Here is a 16,319-nt window from a genome sequence, read left to right on the forward strand (position 1 = left end):
TGAAGAAGACCGGTGCAGAAGCAAAGACGATGTCAGAGAGCTAAAGCACAGTCGATGGCAAAGGCTCGCGTCGATGTGAGGCAAAGGCACTCCGTGAGGTGGTCGGTGTCAAAGGCTCGCGTCGGTGGATGCAGATGCACTCCGAGGTGGTAGTGAGCAGCGGAAGGTGAAGTGATGATGATGCAGACTCTGGTGACAAGGGTGCTGCAGTACCTGAATGGTGATGAAGAGCAGAGAGGGCTACTGTCCCGAGTGGTGCAAGCTCTAGTGACAAGGGTGCTGCAATACCTGAGGAGTGGTGAGGAGCAGAGACGGCTGCCGTCCCGAGTGGTGTCGATGGTGAAGATAAGCAAAGAGGGCTGTCGTCGTGATGATGTGAGATAGTGAGCAGAGAGGGCTGCTATCCCGAGGTAAACTATAAAAGAAAAATGATGATGTGCTGTAGCAGAGCGTGGGCTGCTGTCCCAAGATGTGTACTGATGATAAAACAATGATGTGTTGTACAATAGCAGAGTGTGGGCTGCTGTCCCAAAGAGTGAACTGAAGATAAAACGGTGATGTGCTAAAGTGTAGCAAAGAGGACTGCTGTCCCATAAGCTGATGTAAAACAATGGTATGCTCTATGTAGCAAAGAGGGCTGTTGTCCCATGAACTGATATGAAACGATAGTATCCTCTATGTAGCAGAGAGGGCTGCTATCCCATGGGATGATGTGAAACACTGATGTGCTAGAGCTGACAATCTATGATGATGAAGCAGGTGATGTGCAATCGCCGACAGCAGCAGCAGATGATCACATGGTACCTGATATGGTCAATGGAGTGGTACAAGTGCTAAATGATGAGGCTATACTATATATAGTATGTGGGCTGCTGGTTGGCCCAGTGCAAGGGACAGTTGGCCAGCAACAAGACCCAAAAAACAACAAACCTAAAAAATCTAGTAAAATCCCCTTTTTAGGGCTCGACAAAATGCCATTTTCACACACCCCCTCTTGGGCCAAAAGGGGACCATGAGAGGAGATGAGAAAAAATGAAGGATGCCAAGGGTCCACACTAAGACTCTGGCAGAAGGAATGTATCCCCCTCTGGAAGCAAAATCTCAAAGTCTGATAAAGTCAGAGAGGGAGATCGTGATGGCAAAGGTAATGAAGTTTAGTTAATGTAGATGGGTTGATGGTCTCCCAAAGTAAGATCTTGAACAGGGCTCTCCTCTAAGTAAGAAGTCCCATTCCCTATGTGGTCCACATCAGATTTTGGAGAATCAACTTCTGGTGAGAAAAATTGGTCCTCCGAGAGTGCGGGTAGACTATGTGCTCTCGGGGTCTTCAATCCCTTTGCTCACGATAGCTTTGATGCCACGTGAGGGAAAAAGGACGAAAGGACCAGATGTACGAGAGATCAAAGCAAAACAACACAACATGAAATGGGTGAGTGAGTGTATATATGATGGCAAGTGAAAACATGTACAAGAGGTCCTCTGATGTGAGGAGACTCTGTGAAGAAGACCGGTGCAAAAGCAAAGCCATGTCAAAGCTGAAGCACGGTCGATGAGGAAGGGACCGGTGCAAAAGCAAAGCCATGTCAAACTGAAGCACGGTCGATGAGGAAGGCTCACGTCGATGTGAGGCAAAGGCACTCCGTGAGGTGGTCGGTGTCAAAGGCTCACGTCGGTGGATGCAGATGCACTCCAAGGTGGTAGTGGGTGTGAGGACAACAGGACGAAAGGACAAGATGTACGAGAGATTAGAGCAAAACACCATAGCATGAAATAGGTGAGTGAGTCTATATATAATGGTGAGTGAACATATGTACAAGAGCCCTTGTTTATGTGAGGTGACTCTGAGTAGTAGACCAATGCAGAAGCAAAGAGGATGTCGGAGCTGAAGCCCGGTCTATATATAATGGTGAGTGAACATATGTACAAGAGCCCTTTGATGTGAGGTGACTCTGAGTAGTAGACCAGTGCAAAGGCAAAGAGGATGTCGGAGCTGAAGGCTCGCATCGATGTGAGGCAAAGGCACTCCGTGACGTGGTCGGTGTCGAAGGCTCGCGTCAGTGGATGCAGAGGCACTCCAAGGTGGTAGTCGGTGTTGAACGCTCACGCCGATGGATGCAGAGGCACTTCGAGCTGGTAGTGGGCAGCGGAAGCTGAAGTCATGATGATGTCAATGATGATGCAAACTTTGGTGACAAGGGTACTGCGGTACCTTAATGATGATGAAGAGCATAGAGGGTTGCCGTCCCGAGTGGTGCAAGCTCTGGTGACAAGGGTGCTGCAATACCTGAGGGGTGGTGAGGAGCAGAGAGGGCTGCCGTCCCGAGTGGTGGAAGTGGTGCAAGCTTTGGTGACAAGGGTGCTACAATACCTGAGGGATGGAGAGGAGCAGAGAGGGCTGCAATCCCGAGTGGTGTGAGATGGTGAGCAGAGAGTGGGCTGTTGTCCCAAGTGGTGTACTGATGATAAAACGCTAAGGTGCTGCACTGTGTAGCAAAGAGTGGGCTGCTGTCCCATGAACTGAAGATAAAAACGTTGATGTGCTGTGTGTAGCAAAGAGGGCTGCTGTCCCATAAATTGAAGATAAAAACACTGATGTGCTGTGTGTAGCAGAGAGGGTTGTTGTCCCATAAGCTGAGGTATAACGATGGTATGCTCTATTGTAGCAGAGAGGGCTGATGTCCCATGAACTGATATGAAACGCTGATGATATGTAGCAAATCCCAAGGTATGCTGCTGAAGGAAAACGCTGCAGATATGCTGTCAACGAAGAAGATGTGCTCATGTAGGGTAGGCACTGGCAGTAGCAACAGCAGATAGATGATGTGGTACCGGATATGTCTATGAAGTGGTACAAAAAACTCAATGAAGAGGCAGTGCTATATATAGTCAAGGGGGGCTGCTAGTCGGCCCAGCAAAAGGGCAGTCGGCCAGCAGCAAGACCTAAAAAACATAAATAAAACCTAATAAATCCCAAAAAAAATCCCCTTTTTAGGGCTGGATAAAATGCCATTTTCACACAGTGGGCAACGGAAGGTGAAGTGATGATGCAAATGATGATGCACACTCTAGTGACAAGGGTGCTACGGTACCTGAACGGTGATGAAGACCAGAGAGGGCTGCCGTCCTGAGTGGTGCAAGCTCTGGTGACAAGGGTGCTGCAATACCTGAGGGGTGGTGAGGAGCAAAGACGACTGCCATCCCGAGTGGTGTCGATGGTGAAGATAAGCAGAGAGGGCTGCCGTCCCGATGATGTGAGATGGTGAGCAGAGAGGGCTGCTATCCCAAGGTAAACTGTAGAAGAAAATGTGCTGTAGCAGAGAGTGGGCTGTGTACTGATGATAAATGATAAAACGCTGATGTGTTGTACCGTAGTAGAGAGTGGGCTGCTGTCCCAAAGAGTGAACTGAAGATAAAACAATGATGTGCTGAAGTGTAGCACAGAGGGCTGCTGTCCCATGAGCTGATGTAAAACAATGGTATGCTCTATGTAGCAGAGAGGGCTGCTGTCCCATGAACTGATATGAAATGATGGTATGCTCTATGTAGCAGAGAGGGCTGCTATCCCATGAGATGATGTGAAACACTGATGTGCTGGAGCTGATAGCCGATGATGATGAAGCAGATGATGTGCAGGCGCCGGCAGCAACAGCAGCAGCAGATAATCACATGGTACCTGATATGGTCAATGGAGTAGTACAAATGCTAAATGATGAGGCTATGCTATATATAGTATGTGGGCTGCTGGTCGGCCCAGTGCAAGGGACAGTCGGCCAGCAGCAAGACCCAAAAAACAACAATAAAACCTAATAAATCCAGTAAAATCCCCTTTTTAGGGCTGGACAAAATGCCGTTTACTGCCTGTCTTTTGTCCATAGGGTCGCGGACGCCCGGGCACCCCTGTGGACGGGTTTGTGCATACCTATTTGGGATTAACAGGTGGCGGTATGGGTTTTGCAGGTGTACACAATCACTTAAAGAAGGCCGGATACTTTATAAACATGGACCGGGCAATATTTTAAAACCGTGGCCAGTTATTATATGGGCATCGAACACTTGGAGGGCATGCATCAAATAGGCCCTTTTTGCATGAGAAAAAGCACACTTACTGCTATTTGTGATGGGCACTGATAAATATGCATGTAGACCAACTTTTGAAGCAAGAAAAGCTAGCACAAATCTTCAAGGGAGAGGGCTGAGGGCTGGTCGCTGGGGTTCAGGCCTGACTCAGGGCTGATTGACAACCCCAGGGGTTGCCAAAGGCAAAAACGTTTTCACTACATGCTTCTGGAGTGTTTGTGCAGATATTAAGGAGCTGTCCAGGACTGTTTTCTCAGCACTTCCGGGACCGTTTCAGCCATACAAGGCAGAGCACTTGTGAACACCGCTGGTCGACTTGTTTTCCACATTGTCTACAGACAGCAAGTCATTGGAAACTGCTGTATCTGTAGGATACAGGTGATTCCAAGTGAATCTGTCGCGAAAAGTTGGTAGGCTTTAGCAACCGCAAGTCTTTTCAGGCTAGGACTTGTGCACAAGCGGGGCCTTGGGCTTGTACGAGTAACGATCCCGTGGCAGGTCAACCGTGAGATTCATGGGGTATTGTTTCCTTGTATTCATCTTTGTATCAGGAAGAATTAGGTGCAGACCGGTGGTGAATCCCGGGCACCCACAAGTTTGTATCTGACGCAAACTCCTTTTTGGTAATCTAACCTAAAAGGGGGTTTTTTTTTTGGGGGGGGGAGGGGGGCATCTTTCGGCCCCTAGTGTGGTGTACTGTGCAAGATCTCTCTCTCTCTCTCTCTTCCTTCTCTTGGCTGAATTATGTCGTGGTTTATGCTTAATCATGATTAAATGTAGTTGAATCACACTGCCCTTCTGTTACATTGTATCAGAGCTCGGCTTCCTTTTTGGGGAGAACGGTTAAGGGTGCGGAATTTTTCTTACCTGTAGCCTGATTTTAGCATCATGACTAGCCACTCGGCATAGAGTGTGGAAGACACTATTAAGAGAGACCGTCGGGAACCTGAGCATACAAGGGTACCAGCAGTTGAGATGCATACTGACAGAGATGCCATGATGAGGGAGCTTTCAGAGCTCCGTGCTCTCAGGGATGATCCAGATGTACAAAAGTGATGGTTGCAAAAGCCCATAGCACCATTGCTGGACCTATGATTGAGACTACTGCTAAAGAGATGGGAATAGACAATCCCAATAAGCTGGCAGTTGCATACTTCAAGAGTAAGAATGATGTGGCTTCTGATGAAGAAGGTAAGCGGGCATTCCCGAGGCAACCCTGTAGATGCAGGTGTTGCAGATGATGCGAAGGGCACGAGAGAGAGAGAGTAACAAGAGTCTTCCACCCATTCTCGACATGTTCCCCAATTATCCTCACGGATTGAGCATAGCGGTCATTTTGAAGTGTAAGATCCGAGCACAAGGAGAGAGGTCATGATTCTTCTTCACATCGTTGTGGACATGCAAGAGAAGATGATGAACAGAGGAAGACTCGTCATAGAAAAAGGACCCGTGAACCTTCTCCATGTCGCCATAAACATGAAGGGGGTCCAGATGATCCCAAAGAATCCAATCATAACAACAAAACCCGTGAGTTCAAGTCAGGCGACAAGGATGTCAATTTCGAGAATTTAAATGGTAAGATGGATACGTCTTCTTTCATTAGATAGTTTGAGATTGCGTTTTGCAATGGAGATTTTTCAGAGAAGTCTATGCTCCAACATGTGGGTATGCATCTCAAGGACACCGCTAGTTATTGGTGGATGGCTAAGCTGCTTGATCGTACGATTGCCCCAACTTGGGAGAACTTCAAATTCAAAATTAGTTATATAGTCTTGTGGGTCGACTACCATGAGTATATAACATGCACATTCCTAAAAGGTGAATTTGGGCATGTTCCTGGATTCATCTAGGTATATATATAAAAGGAGTTACCTTGAGGAGAACCTTCCAAAACTTTAGGAGATAGGAAGAGATAGATTCTCCCTCATCCTGAGTTAGCCAGTCCCACTCTTTGTGAACATCGTTCTTGAAATTCGGATGTAGAAACTGATCATAAAACTGATCAACTCCATTATGCATAGTATGGAGTAGATACTACGACATCCCCACTAACGTCATCAGTGCCCAATAGCGGGTGTAGAACTCTGTATCAAGATATGCTCTCACACACGCACTCCACACACACACACACACACACACACACACACATAAGAGCACGTATTCACACAAAGGCCTTCGTACTGAGTTTTGTCAAACCTCCGGAGATGCAGGGCAAACTCAGCCATAATGAAGCCTAGCACTAGGGGAAGTAGCAAATAGAAATAATTAGTACAGCAAATAAGTAGTTGATAGGGCAAATGCACCGCCAAAGATAGAAGAGGAATTCTTGTAGAGAATCATTCAAAAAAGCTTGGCGGTGTACCCAAACCAAACTTTACAAAAGCTGATTACTTGGCCACTATTTCTGAGGAGTTGCATGTAAAGGGGGCGCCTATAAAGCAAGAATTCAGCTCACACAAGGAAAAATGGTTTTGAGCAGAAAAAGGGTGGACAACCACCTAAAAGTGTGCCCAAAGAGGGCCAGGATACAAAGGAAGGCTCGAGGAAGAAGCCGGGGGTAAATAGAGTGTTCGAAGATGTCAAAACAGCAATATGAGGAATACATAGAGCAAGGACAACGTTTTATTCGCAGTAGTAAAGACCACATGAAGAGTCAGTGCCCCGAAAACCCCAAGAAAACTAAAGTACAAGAAGCTAAACCCAGTGTAAAAGTGATTCCAGATGTGCATGGGAATACGGTACATGATGTCACAAATACGGAAGCGAGAGAGAGAAGAATCACTTCTATCTATAGCAGCTATGGAGGCAAGCAATCAGCTATATATCAGCCCTGGACGGAGTCAAGCAACCCTGTAGAGCTGTTGTGCATGCCAAACTGACACCTATCCTCCAACCCTAGAGTGTTCCACTCCAAAAACAGTTGGAAAGGGGGCGCCTAGCTGCTTTTGGCTTCTGTAATATGCAGCGAAAGTCTTTGTATTGGAGGATCCTGTCACACAAATGCTCACGCCGTCTTCTGTATCCTGAGTTTCGTGAGTTTAGCAATCCATTTTAATACTTCAAACTTTAAAGAGATGAGAGAGAGAGATATGAGAACTGTACACCAGATTGGGTCCCCAATTACCCACTGAAGGGCCCCCTATCCCGATAACAAGATAGTATTTGCTTTATTACTTTAGAGAGAATGACTGTGGACTGTAGATAAGCCAAACGCAAGATCTCGGAGGGTCTGGAGCCTGGCTGAACTGTACACGGCTGTAGAAACACCTCGATGAATTGATCTCGAGCCTATGCACTCTTCCCAAGGGCATGAGGAAGGGCTGCACACCTGAGGCTGAGAAGGGACTGCGGTGGACTGTTCTAAGCTATGTAAATATGCTGAAAATGCTTATGAATGATATGTTACCTTCACCAGATGACTGTAGCATGTATGGATGATGCAAAGAAGGTGGTACACTGCAGTATGACTACTGTAGAACTGAAAATGCAAGGTTGCTCTCTGCTGTAGAACTGTAAACGCAGGGCTGCAGGGAACTGGACACAGGCCGGCTATGACATATGCAGAAAACGCAGAGGTATGCTGAATTGGGGCCTGTGGAAGTACTGAAAGGCTGCGCCTATGGTCTGTAGGGACTGTACTTCTGTATGGCACTGCTGAATCTGCTGCGTTGGAGTACAAGGGATGATGTACTGCTACGTTGGACTGCTAGGGCTGACTGAAGTAGAAACGCAAGTTCTCAAGGGGCTGGAGAAGCAAACGCAGAAGCTCCAAGGGGCTGGATGAGTCTATGGCTACGGGCATGGATGCTCCCAGGGCTGAGGACGAAGGGCACCTGGCTTCTGAAGACTTGAATGAGTGTCTAAGCCCTATACAAGCCTATTTATACTAACTAGTTGGCTGGTCATTTATTTAATAAACTTTATGTTTATAAACGACATTAAATGCTAAATAAATACCATAAAATATGGAAAAAATACCAGATAAATCCTAGTAAATTCCCTAAGGCTTCTGGGATGTTCTAAATGATGCACAAGCATATGAATGCATATTATGCAAGATGCAGAGTGCTTTCTGATGCAAACCCTAAGGCTTCTACTGACTCTACATGCATGAATGATTCTCTCCAAGTGGGTTAAGGGACTTGACTAACTGACTGACCGACCCGCTAAGGCTGAGGAATGACCTACGTAGCTCGTGCCTGACTTATCGTGGACTGAGGATGTACATTGGGGTCACGGCGTATGACAAATATCATCCTACTGGGTTCTAATAATGTACAAATGTTGCGCTGCTGATGATGAGCCAGTTTGTCACCATGCACTGAGTGTAGAGTGCATGTGACATTCCCTCCTGCTTAGCTTGGCGGCAGGTTCATGGCTTCCAAGTAGTCCGCCAACAACTGGGGGTACTCCTGGAAGAACTCCTCGTCTAGCCATACGGCTTCGTGGGTACCTCGATCTCGGAATTTCGTATAGAACTGACGTATCCGTCGACAGAAACCATGCTTCCATCGATGAAGAAGGATCTGCTCGGGCTCAATAACTTCTGCTTCGTCTACCACGTCTGGCTGCTGTTCATCTGAAACATCAAACACTTCTGGACCAACATATGGTTTTAGCCAAGAAACATGGAAAACATCATGCATTGTCCAACTGGTAGGCAACTTTAACTTCATGGAGACATCACTTAACTTCTTAACTATTGGAAAAGGGCCAAAACTACGGAATGAAAGCTTGGGACAACGTTTGCCCACTTGTTTCAATCTCTGCTTCATGATACACAAATAGACTCAATCCCCTTTCTTGAAGTGGATATCTCGTCTAAACTTATTTACCTGTCTTTGAACTGAATAAAGGCCAAGCTCAAAATTGAGGGCCAAACTGGTTTGAGTACCAAACTCTGCGGAATCGACATACTGATCTTCTAAGTCTTTTCCAGAGATGTTGAGAATGGTAGACTCCTGACTGGTCTGGATGCTGGTCTTTCTATTAAGAACATCTACAACTGGGTTATGCTGACCAAGGATGTACTTAATCATTCCTCCAACCTGGTGGAAGAGCTGACCCTGTCTAGTGTGCTGAGCACTCCACTGGGCACTTGGCATCGTCGGGAGCCACTTAAGTGCTTGGTATGTTTGCAAACTAACTACTGTTCTAGCCTGCCCTTGAAAGTTTTGGAAAGACAAGAGGGAAACTTGCTAGGAGGTTCTCCTAACTGTGGGATAATGGGTAGGAGATCATCCTTCAAAATGTCTGAATGAGAAAGGAGATCTGCCAACTGAGGGATTGAAGATGATGAGACAACGGTTATCGATGAGATAGAAGCTGTCTGAGCATAAATTAATGCTCCTTCTGCTCCCTTGCACATAGCTCGTCGGGCCTGGAGATGAGAAATCATAGGAACGCCAAGAATGCTTCTATCCCCCCGAATCATGACAGGCTCAGGAAAACCTTTAGAGATGATAAAGGTGTCCTGCCTCCAATTGGGAATAGGTTCATACTGATGAAACCACTGGATTCCTAAGATCATGTCACATCCCAAAAGAGGAGAGACAATGAAATCTCGCTGGAATGAGGCCTTTTGAACTTGAAAAGAAAACTACCGTGCCCTTTGAGATATGTGGGTGCGGAGACCAGGTGTAAACCCGTCTACATCCAAATAATAGGGCATTAAGGTACAGCTCATGTTGGTAGCCAACTGGGGAGAGATGGCGTCCTCAGAAGTGCCCATGTCAAAAAGGATTACGAACTGTCGGCCCTTGGCAGAGCCATAAGCTCGGATCAGGCTTTTCTGTGTGGTTGTTGCCTCACCCTCCTGCTTAGCATCAAGTACCACGGATGGCATGGGATGCATAGAAGGTAAGATCTAACCGCATTGGTGGTAGAAGGCGGGTCTAGAGGAGCGGGGGATACTGCGGCAACTGTGGCAGAAGCGTCTTTTAAGGCTTGCTCCACTTGCCTTTTTGGACAATCCTTCTTACCATGCCCAATGGTATGACAAAAAAAACATCGGTTTTCTGACTGATACTGTCTTTGCTCCTCTGGAGGAAGATGACCTCCAGTAATGCCTGCTTGAGCCTTTTCCTCAAGGGTTTTCTTAGGCTTGGATTTCTTACCTCCTGAACTAGAGCTAGGACTGTTGTCTGTCTTAGTGTCTTTAGAAGACGAATTACCCTTCCCCTGTTGGGGTTTGGTGCTGGACTGTGATGACTGCTTGGGCTTGCCTCCGTTCATCTTCATTTCTTCATTCTGAGCGAGAGTCAGAGCCCGGTCATATGTACTTGGTTCAAAGTTATGAACTGTGAACCGAATGTCCACGAATGAATTGCTCCATCTTGGCCTGCGCAGATAGCCCTAACTGCTGTGCTAAAGTAATAACCTTTCTAGAAAACTGAAGCACTGGGGATCCGTTCTGTCTGAGTCCATAGAACTCATCTTTCAGACCGGTCATGTACTAGGGCAGGAGAAATCTGGTCTTCAGGTCATGGACAAAGATGTCCCAGTCAAAGGCTATGACACCTGTGGTCTGGTCTGTATGAAGACTAGACCAATGTTGCCACCAAGTGACTGCCTCACCAATGAGATGGGGAGCCGCTACGTGGACTTTATCTTGTGGGTCTGTGATCCTAGCTAATGGAAAATGAGCATTAAAGTGATGAATAAATTGATTAACTGATGAATGATCACACTTACCATCATACTTACTGAATTTTGGTTGACTACGAATGACGGTGGTTGATGCTGCTGTGGACTACGGGCTGGTGACACCTATGACTGGGGAGACTGAGGAGAGCTGCTGATACCTCAAGTGTATGGCCTCCTTTTCCCGTTGGTGCTCGAGCAACATACGTTCTCGATCAAGCTCACGTTGGTGTTCCCGAGCGGCGAGTTCAGCCTGACGCTGGTCTTCGTCGATCCTGAGTTGGGCTTCCTCATAGTCCCGTCTTTCTGCTTTTTCTTCTTTCCTTCGGGCCTCATCCTCTCTCCTTTGTTGTTCCATCTGAAAGAAGAGGGAGATGTAGTCGGGTGCTGCTGGAGGCAGAGGAGGACGTGCTGCTGCTGCCAAGGATGGAGACGCTCCATGAGCAGCTAGTTCTGAGCTCTAAGAAGAGCTATGGTGTTTGCTGTAGGCGGAAGAGCATGGTCTCCTTTGGGGGAGATGTCTTCTGGCTGATGAGTACTCTCTTCTGTAGACATGATGATGCTGAAGTCGGTGGTCGTGTGCCGGAACACAATTTGACCATCCAAGGATGCCCCCACACTAGGATACGGTGTGTGTGGACAAGCTGAATTTGATACCAATGTAATATGCAGCGGAAGTCTTTGTATTGGAGGATCCTATCACACAAATGCTCACACCGTCTTCTGTATCCTGAGTTTCGTGAGTTAGCAATCCATTTTAATACTTCAAACTTTAAAGAGATGAGAGAGAGATATATGAGAACTATACACCAGATTGGGTCCCAAATTACCCACTGAAGGGCCCCCTATCCCGATAATGAGATAGTATTTGCTTTATTACTTTAGAGAGAATGACTGTGGACTGTAGATAAGCCAAACGCAAGATCTCGGAGGATCTGAAGCCTAGCTGAACTGTACATGGCTGTAGAAACACCTTGATGAACTGATCTCGAGCCTATGCACTCTTCCCAAGGGCATGAGCAAGGGCTGCACACCTGAGGCTCAGAAGGGACTGCGGTGGACTGTTCTAAGCTATGTAAATATGCTGAAAATGCTTATGAATGATATGTTACCTTCACCAGATGACTGTAGCATGTATGGATGATGCAAAGAAGGTGGTACACTGCTGTATGACTGCTGCAGAACTGAAAACGCAAGGTTGGTCTGCTGTAGAACTGTAAACGCAGGGCTACAGGGAACTGGACACAGGCCGGCTATGATATATGCAGAAAACGCAGAGGTATGCTGAATTGGGGCCTGTGAAAGGCTGTGCCTATGGTCTGTAGGGACTGTACTGCTGTATGGCACTGCTGAATCTGCTGCGTTGGAGTACAAGGGATGTTGTACTCCTGCATTGCATTGCTAGGGCTGACTGAAGCAAAAAAGCAGGTTCTCAAGGGGCTGGAGAAGCAAACACAGAAGCTCCAAGGGGCTGGATGAGTCAGGCGTGGATGCTCCCAAGGCTGAGGACGCTGTAAATTGAGTTTGAGGCCACTTACCACCCGCAAAACACATAAGACCACCGCCTCAATCCCAAACAAGTGTGCACACATGCGTCCCACAGGATTTTCCAGGCATCCCTGAGCCCATGGACAATCACAAGCAGAAATACCAAGCATTGTCCAAGCAGCTAAGACAAGTCATCATGCATGTCAAAGCACACATAAATGCTTTATGCATAATATTCTAGATTCCATCTCCCAACTTATTCATCTTGTACAGAACCCGTCTCGGGCACCGCCCATACAGGTATAAAGAATGTTGACCAAGGTGTCCACCCTTCCATGAGACTTCATCAGCATGCCAAGAACTCTCACCAAGGTATCTACCCTTCCATGAAGCCCTTCCACATGTACTGAGCCATGCCAGGAACTCACACCAGGATATCAATCCTTCCATGGAGCTCTTCCACATGTAACAAATCATGCCAGGAGCTCACACCAAGATCTCAATCCTTCCATGGAGTCCTTCCACATGTAACAAACCATGCCACGAGCTCACACCAGGATCTCAATCCTTCCATGGAGTCCTTCCACATGTACCATGCCTGGAACATACATCTGGATCTATACCTACCCTTCCATGGTGTTCCTCCACATGTATATAGTCATGAATATGACACATGAACCAAAAAGTTGTTTGCTTTGCAAAGCTTGGGAAAAACTAAAGAATCAAATTGCTTTGTTTCCGTTTCATAATGCTTCTATTGATAATTTTATATCTAGGACATTTAATGGGTTTTGCAAGTAGTAAGTATTTAGTTTAAAACCTTAATTCATATTGAATGCTTGCCAATTTGCACAACAATAAATTTTTGGGCGGACAAAGTTTTGTTCGGGTGGACACCAAATGTCCACCCTCCCAACAAACAAAACTCAAAAGCCCCAAAATTTAGGTTTTGGGTGTGGGAAACCATCTTATGACTCAGGGGACACATGGCACTGCTTCCCACACCAAATCGCCCCATGCTACCACCACTTCATATTCTCTCTTCTCTCTAGAAAAAAAAAACGTATTTCTCTTTTGCTTGGCTAAGAAAACTAATTTTGAGAGTTTTTGCTCATATCTTATGAAGGAAAAACCTGTTTCGAGTGCTAAAAAACCTTGGAGCTATAGCTTGCTCTCCTCTACAGGCTACTACAATCAATTATCTTCGTCCTACTCTTAATGGGGAGCAATTTTCATAACTCCATAGTTGTTGGAAAACTATTTTACAACCCATTACTAGCTCTTTTCAGTTGTTCATTGCTGAAATATTGGTAAGAATCAAAACTTTCACCTTGCCATTCAATTTCATGTGTTTCAGGTACATACCACGGTCTCATCATAAATCGCGGCATATGTCGTACTCGTCCTCAGCCTGCAGCAACTCTTCTCTCAAAAGCTACCCACGTCATCCACGAGGTAAGGGTTATTCAAACCCTGTACCATCTGTATCTTCTTATCCTCAACGAAGGGATGGAGCTCAAAGTGTGTAACCCACATGTGAAGCCAGGAGTCAACTGTCTCTTGAGTCTATTCTACTTCCGCTCCCCCTGTATAAGGGCTCTTGAGTAAAAGAAGGTGCCACCAATGATGTCCCAGCTCCCCTGCTATCGCCGATGTTGCTTGCATAACAACAATGCTATTGGTAAGTTTGAAAATCTATTGCTCAAGCAAGGTCATTCTTGCATCGAAGTCCACTTTGGTGACCAGGACATCAACCGTACATCATCTTGATGATCGTCATTGAGATGAACATTCTCATCCATCACACAATTGGTTTGTGCTTCATCAGCCATGATAATCCCAAGCTGATTTACGCAGCTCAAGGAAAATCCAAGTGCTACAAAAATCCCGCTCTTCCATGAACTCAAGTACAGATCCCGCTCTTGGAAGCTGGCCGAGTTCTTTCAACCCTCTTGAACAAGGAGATTCCAACTTTTGATGTGGAGAACTCACAAGCAAGTCCCCCCTTAGTTCAAGGGCTCTCTTGCTTTTTTTCACATGCACCATTGTGCTAGGGTGCCACGTGGACATTCTGGCCAATTAGTCACCTTTTCTAATGGGCCAAGAAAGTCACCAAGCACCATTTGGGTGTGCATCATGCCTGTGGTACAAGTCGATGTAACCCTCTTTACAAATTGTATAATGTTGTACTGGCCAACCCGGCACTTATTGGACTATTTGGTCGGGTGCCTGAGGAAGCCCAAGTGTGTGTCAAGCCCATGTCCAAATCACAGGCAAATGTGTCGGACCAAATGCGCAATGATGAGGGTTAAAGTACATCTCACTGACAAGCACGTACATGAGGGTTCGAGAACAAGTCACTGAATCAGTCATATAACATGGAAAATCAGACAACCCAAAACCCCAATTGAAGACCTAATTCTTATAATCATAGAAATCACATAACCAAAAACCCCAAACTTAGCAATTTGACTGTGATCATCAGGGCCTGATCAGGCGGCCTAAAACCCTAACTTCAGCCAAAAAAATTGATTGATTCAAAAAAAGGAGGCGGCACGGTGCGTTACCTCCAAACGGTTAAGTTCGATGACCTGGGTTGAAGCTACATCTGTCAAGTTGTACTTTTGGAAGAGATTGGACCACTGTGGAAGGGTGAAATCGATGAGGAAAGACTGGAAGCAAGCTCCCGGGTAGAGAATTGCCTTCACCGCTGCATGTGGGACTACCTTGCTCGTCACCAGCTGGGAGGCAGTGATCTGCAGAGGAGAGGTGCAGGTGCCGGATCTGCAAGGAACCCTGACAAAAGCCCCACAAAGATGCATCGATACTATGCAACCTCAGAAAAAACAACCAAAACCGAGCACGTACACAAAAATCCGCGCACCTGAACAAGGGTATCTGCAGAAGAATTATGAGAAAGAAGATTTGGGATGCCCTTTTGGGAATCAAAACGTTCCACATGATGGAGGATCTGAACCTGTTCTGCTACGCTATGCGTTCTTCAACAACAGATGAATTCTCTTTGCACTGAAAAGTAAGATGTACGTAGTCTCGACTTGCTTCTCTCTCTCCCGACCGTTGGTAGTATATGCCCTCGACGTTAATACCTCTCTCCCCTCTAGTTTTAGGTTGCCCCTTTAAAAAAGGTTCATTAATCAAATAAAATACCTTTTTTTTAATTTCTCTCTTCGGCCTTCTTTCTTTCTCTAACTCTCTCCTGCTCTTTCTAACTCTCTCTCAAGTCTCGCCGTTGGTCGTATATGCCCTCGTGTTGCATTCTACTAACGTTGATACCTCTCTCTATCTCACACTCTCTCTATATATAAAACTCTCTGTCAGATGCAAATGCGAGGTACATGTGGGTCCAAATATGCAGAGAGGGGGCTCCGTGAGCTATATGTGGCAGTATGCTACTTTCCCCCAGCCCACTCCAGGTTTGCAGCATCAGGAGAGTCGCCCTATACGCCACTATATGATGATATCATGAGGTTTGCCAGCATGGGAGACATATTACTATTGGGAGACTTTAATGCACGTACAGGCACAAAGCAAACAGAGCTGTATGATACTCAAGAGGCTATGTACCGGGAGATCACGGCAGAGGATGTAGGGTTGCAGAGATCAGCACAGGATGAGGGGGAGATTACAGATTATGGCAGGCATTTTCTCACACTCGGGAGTGCACATGGGTTGGTCATATACAATGGCCTATCGAGATGGCAAGGATCAGATGCTCTCACACACTGGAACTCTAAAGGGGGAGCTAGCACAGTGGACTACTTGACGGGATCTCCTTCATTGATACCTGATGTGCGGGGTTTCACGATTTTCAGTCGGCCCATTGGCATAGCAGATCATGCATACTTGAGTTTCACACTAGTAGGTAGATCCCCGAGAGATGGGCCAGCCACTCATCTACCTAGGTACCCGAGATATCAATTTACACGTGAGACAGTTGGGGTTTACCGAGACGCAGTATCTGATGGCTTGTTTGCTTTAGACCCGCATAGCCCTCTGGACGAGATCACGAGAGGATTGGCAGGTGTACTACATGCATCCGTCTCATATGCGTTTCCCTGCACTATGATCCCTTCCACCCCCCCACCCCCGCA

At 46.5% G+C, this 16,319-nt stretch overlaps 1 protein-coding gene across 1 annotated transcript in view; it reads right to left on the bottom strand.

Moving 5' to 3' along the window:
* The window catches only part of LOC147614116 (tail fiber), a 40,594-nt gene extending 25,272 nt beyond the window's left edge, over positions 1-15,322 (bottom strand). Inside the window, exons 1-2 of the mRNA XM_086780648.1 lie at positions 15,092-15,322; positions 14,775-15,003 (exon numbers count right to left, since the gene is read on the bottom strand). Of these exons, the coding sequence (XP_086636774.1) occupies positions 14,775-15,003; positions 15,092-15,168 (306 nt within the window). The 5' untranslated portion in view covers positions 15,169-15,322. The remainder of the gene's footprint in view (positions 1-14,774; positions 15,004-15,091) is intronic.
* Between the last annotated feature and the right edge of the window lie 997 nt (positions 15,323-16,319).

The sequence above is a fragment of the Cibotium barometz genome, chromosome 42 (genome assembly GCF_041138505.1).
Source record: "Cibotium barometz isolate CiBa-2024 chromosome 42, ASM4113850v1, whole genome shotgun sequence".
In the NCBI taxonomy this organism is placed as follows: domain Eukaryota; kingdom Viridiplantae; phylum Streptophyta; class Polypodiopsida; order Cyatheales; family Cibotiaceae; genus Cibotium; species Cibotium barometz.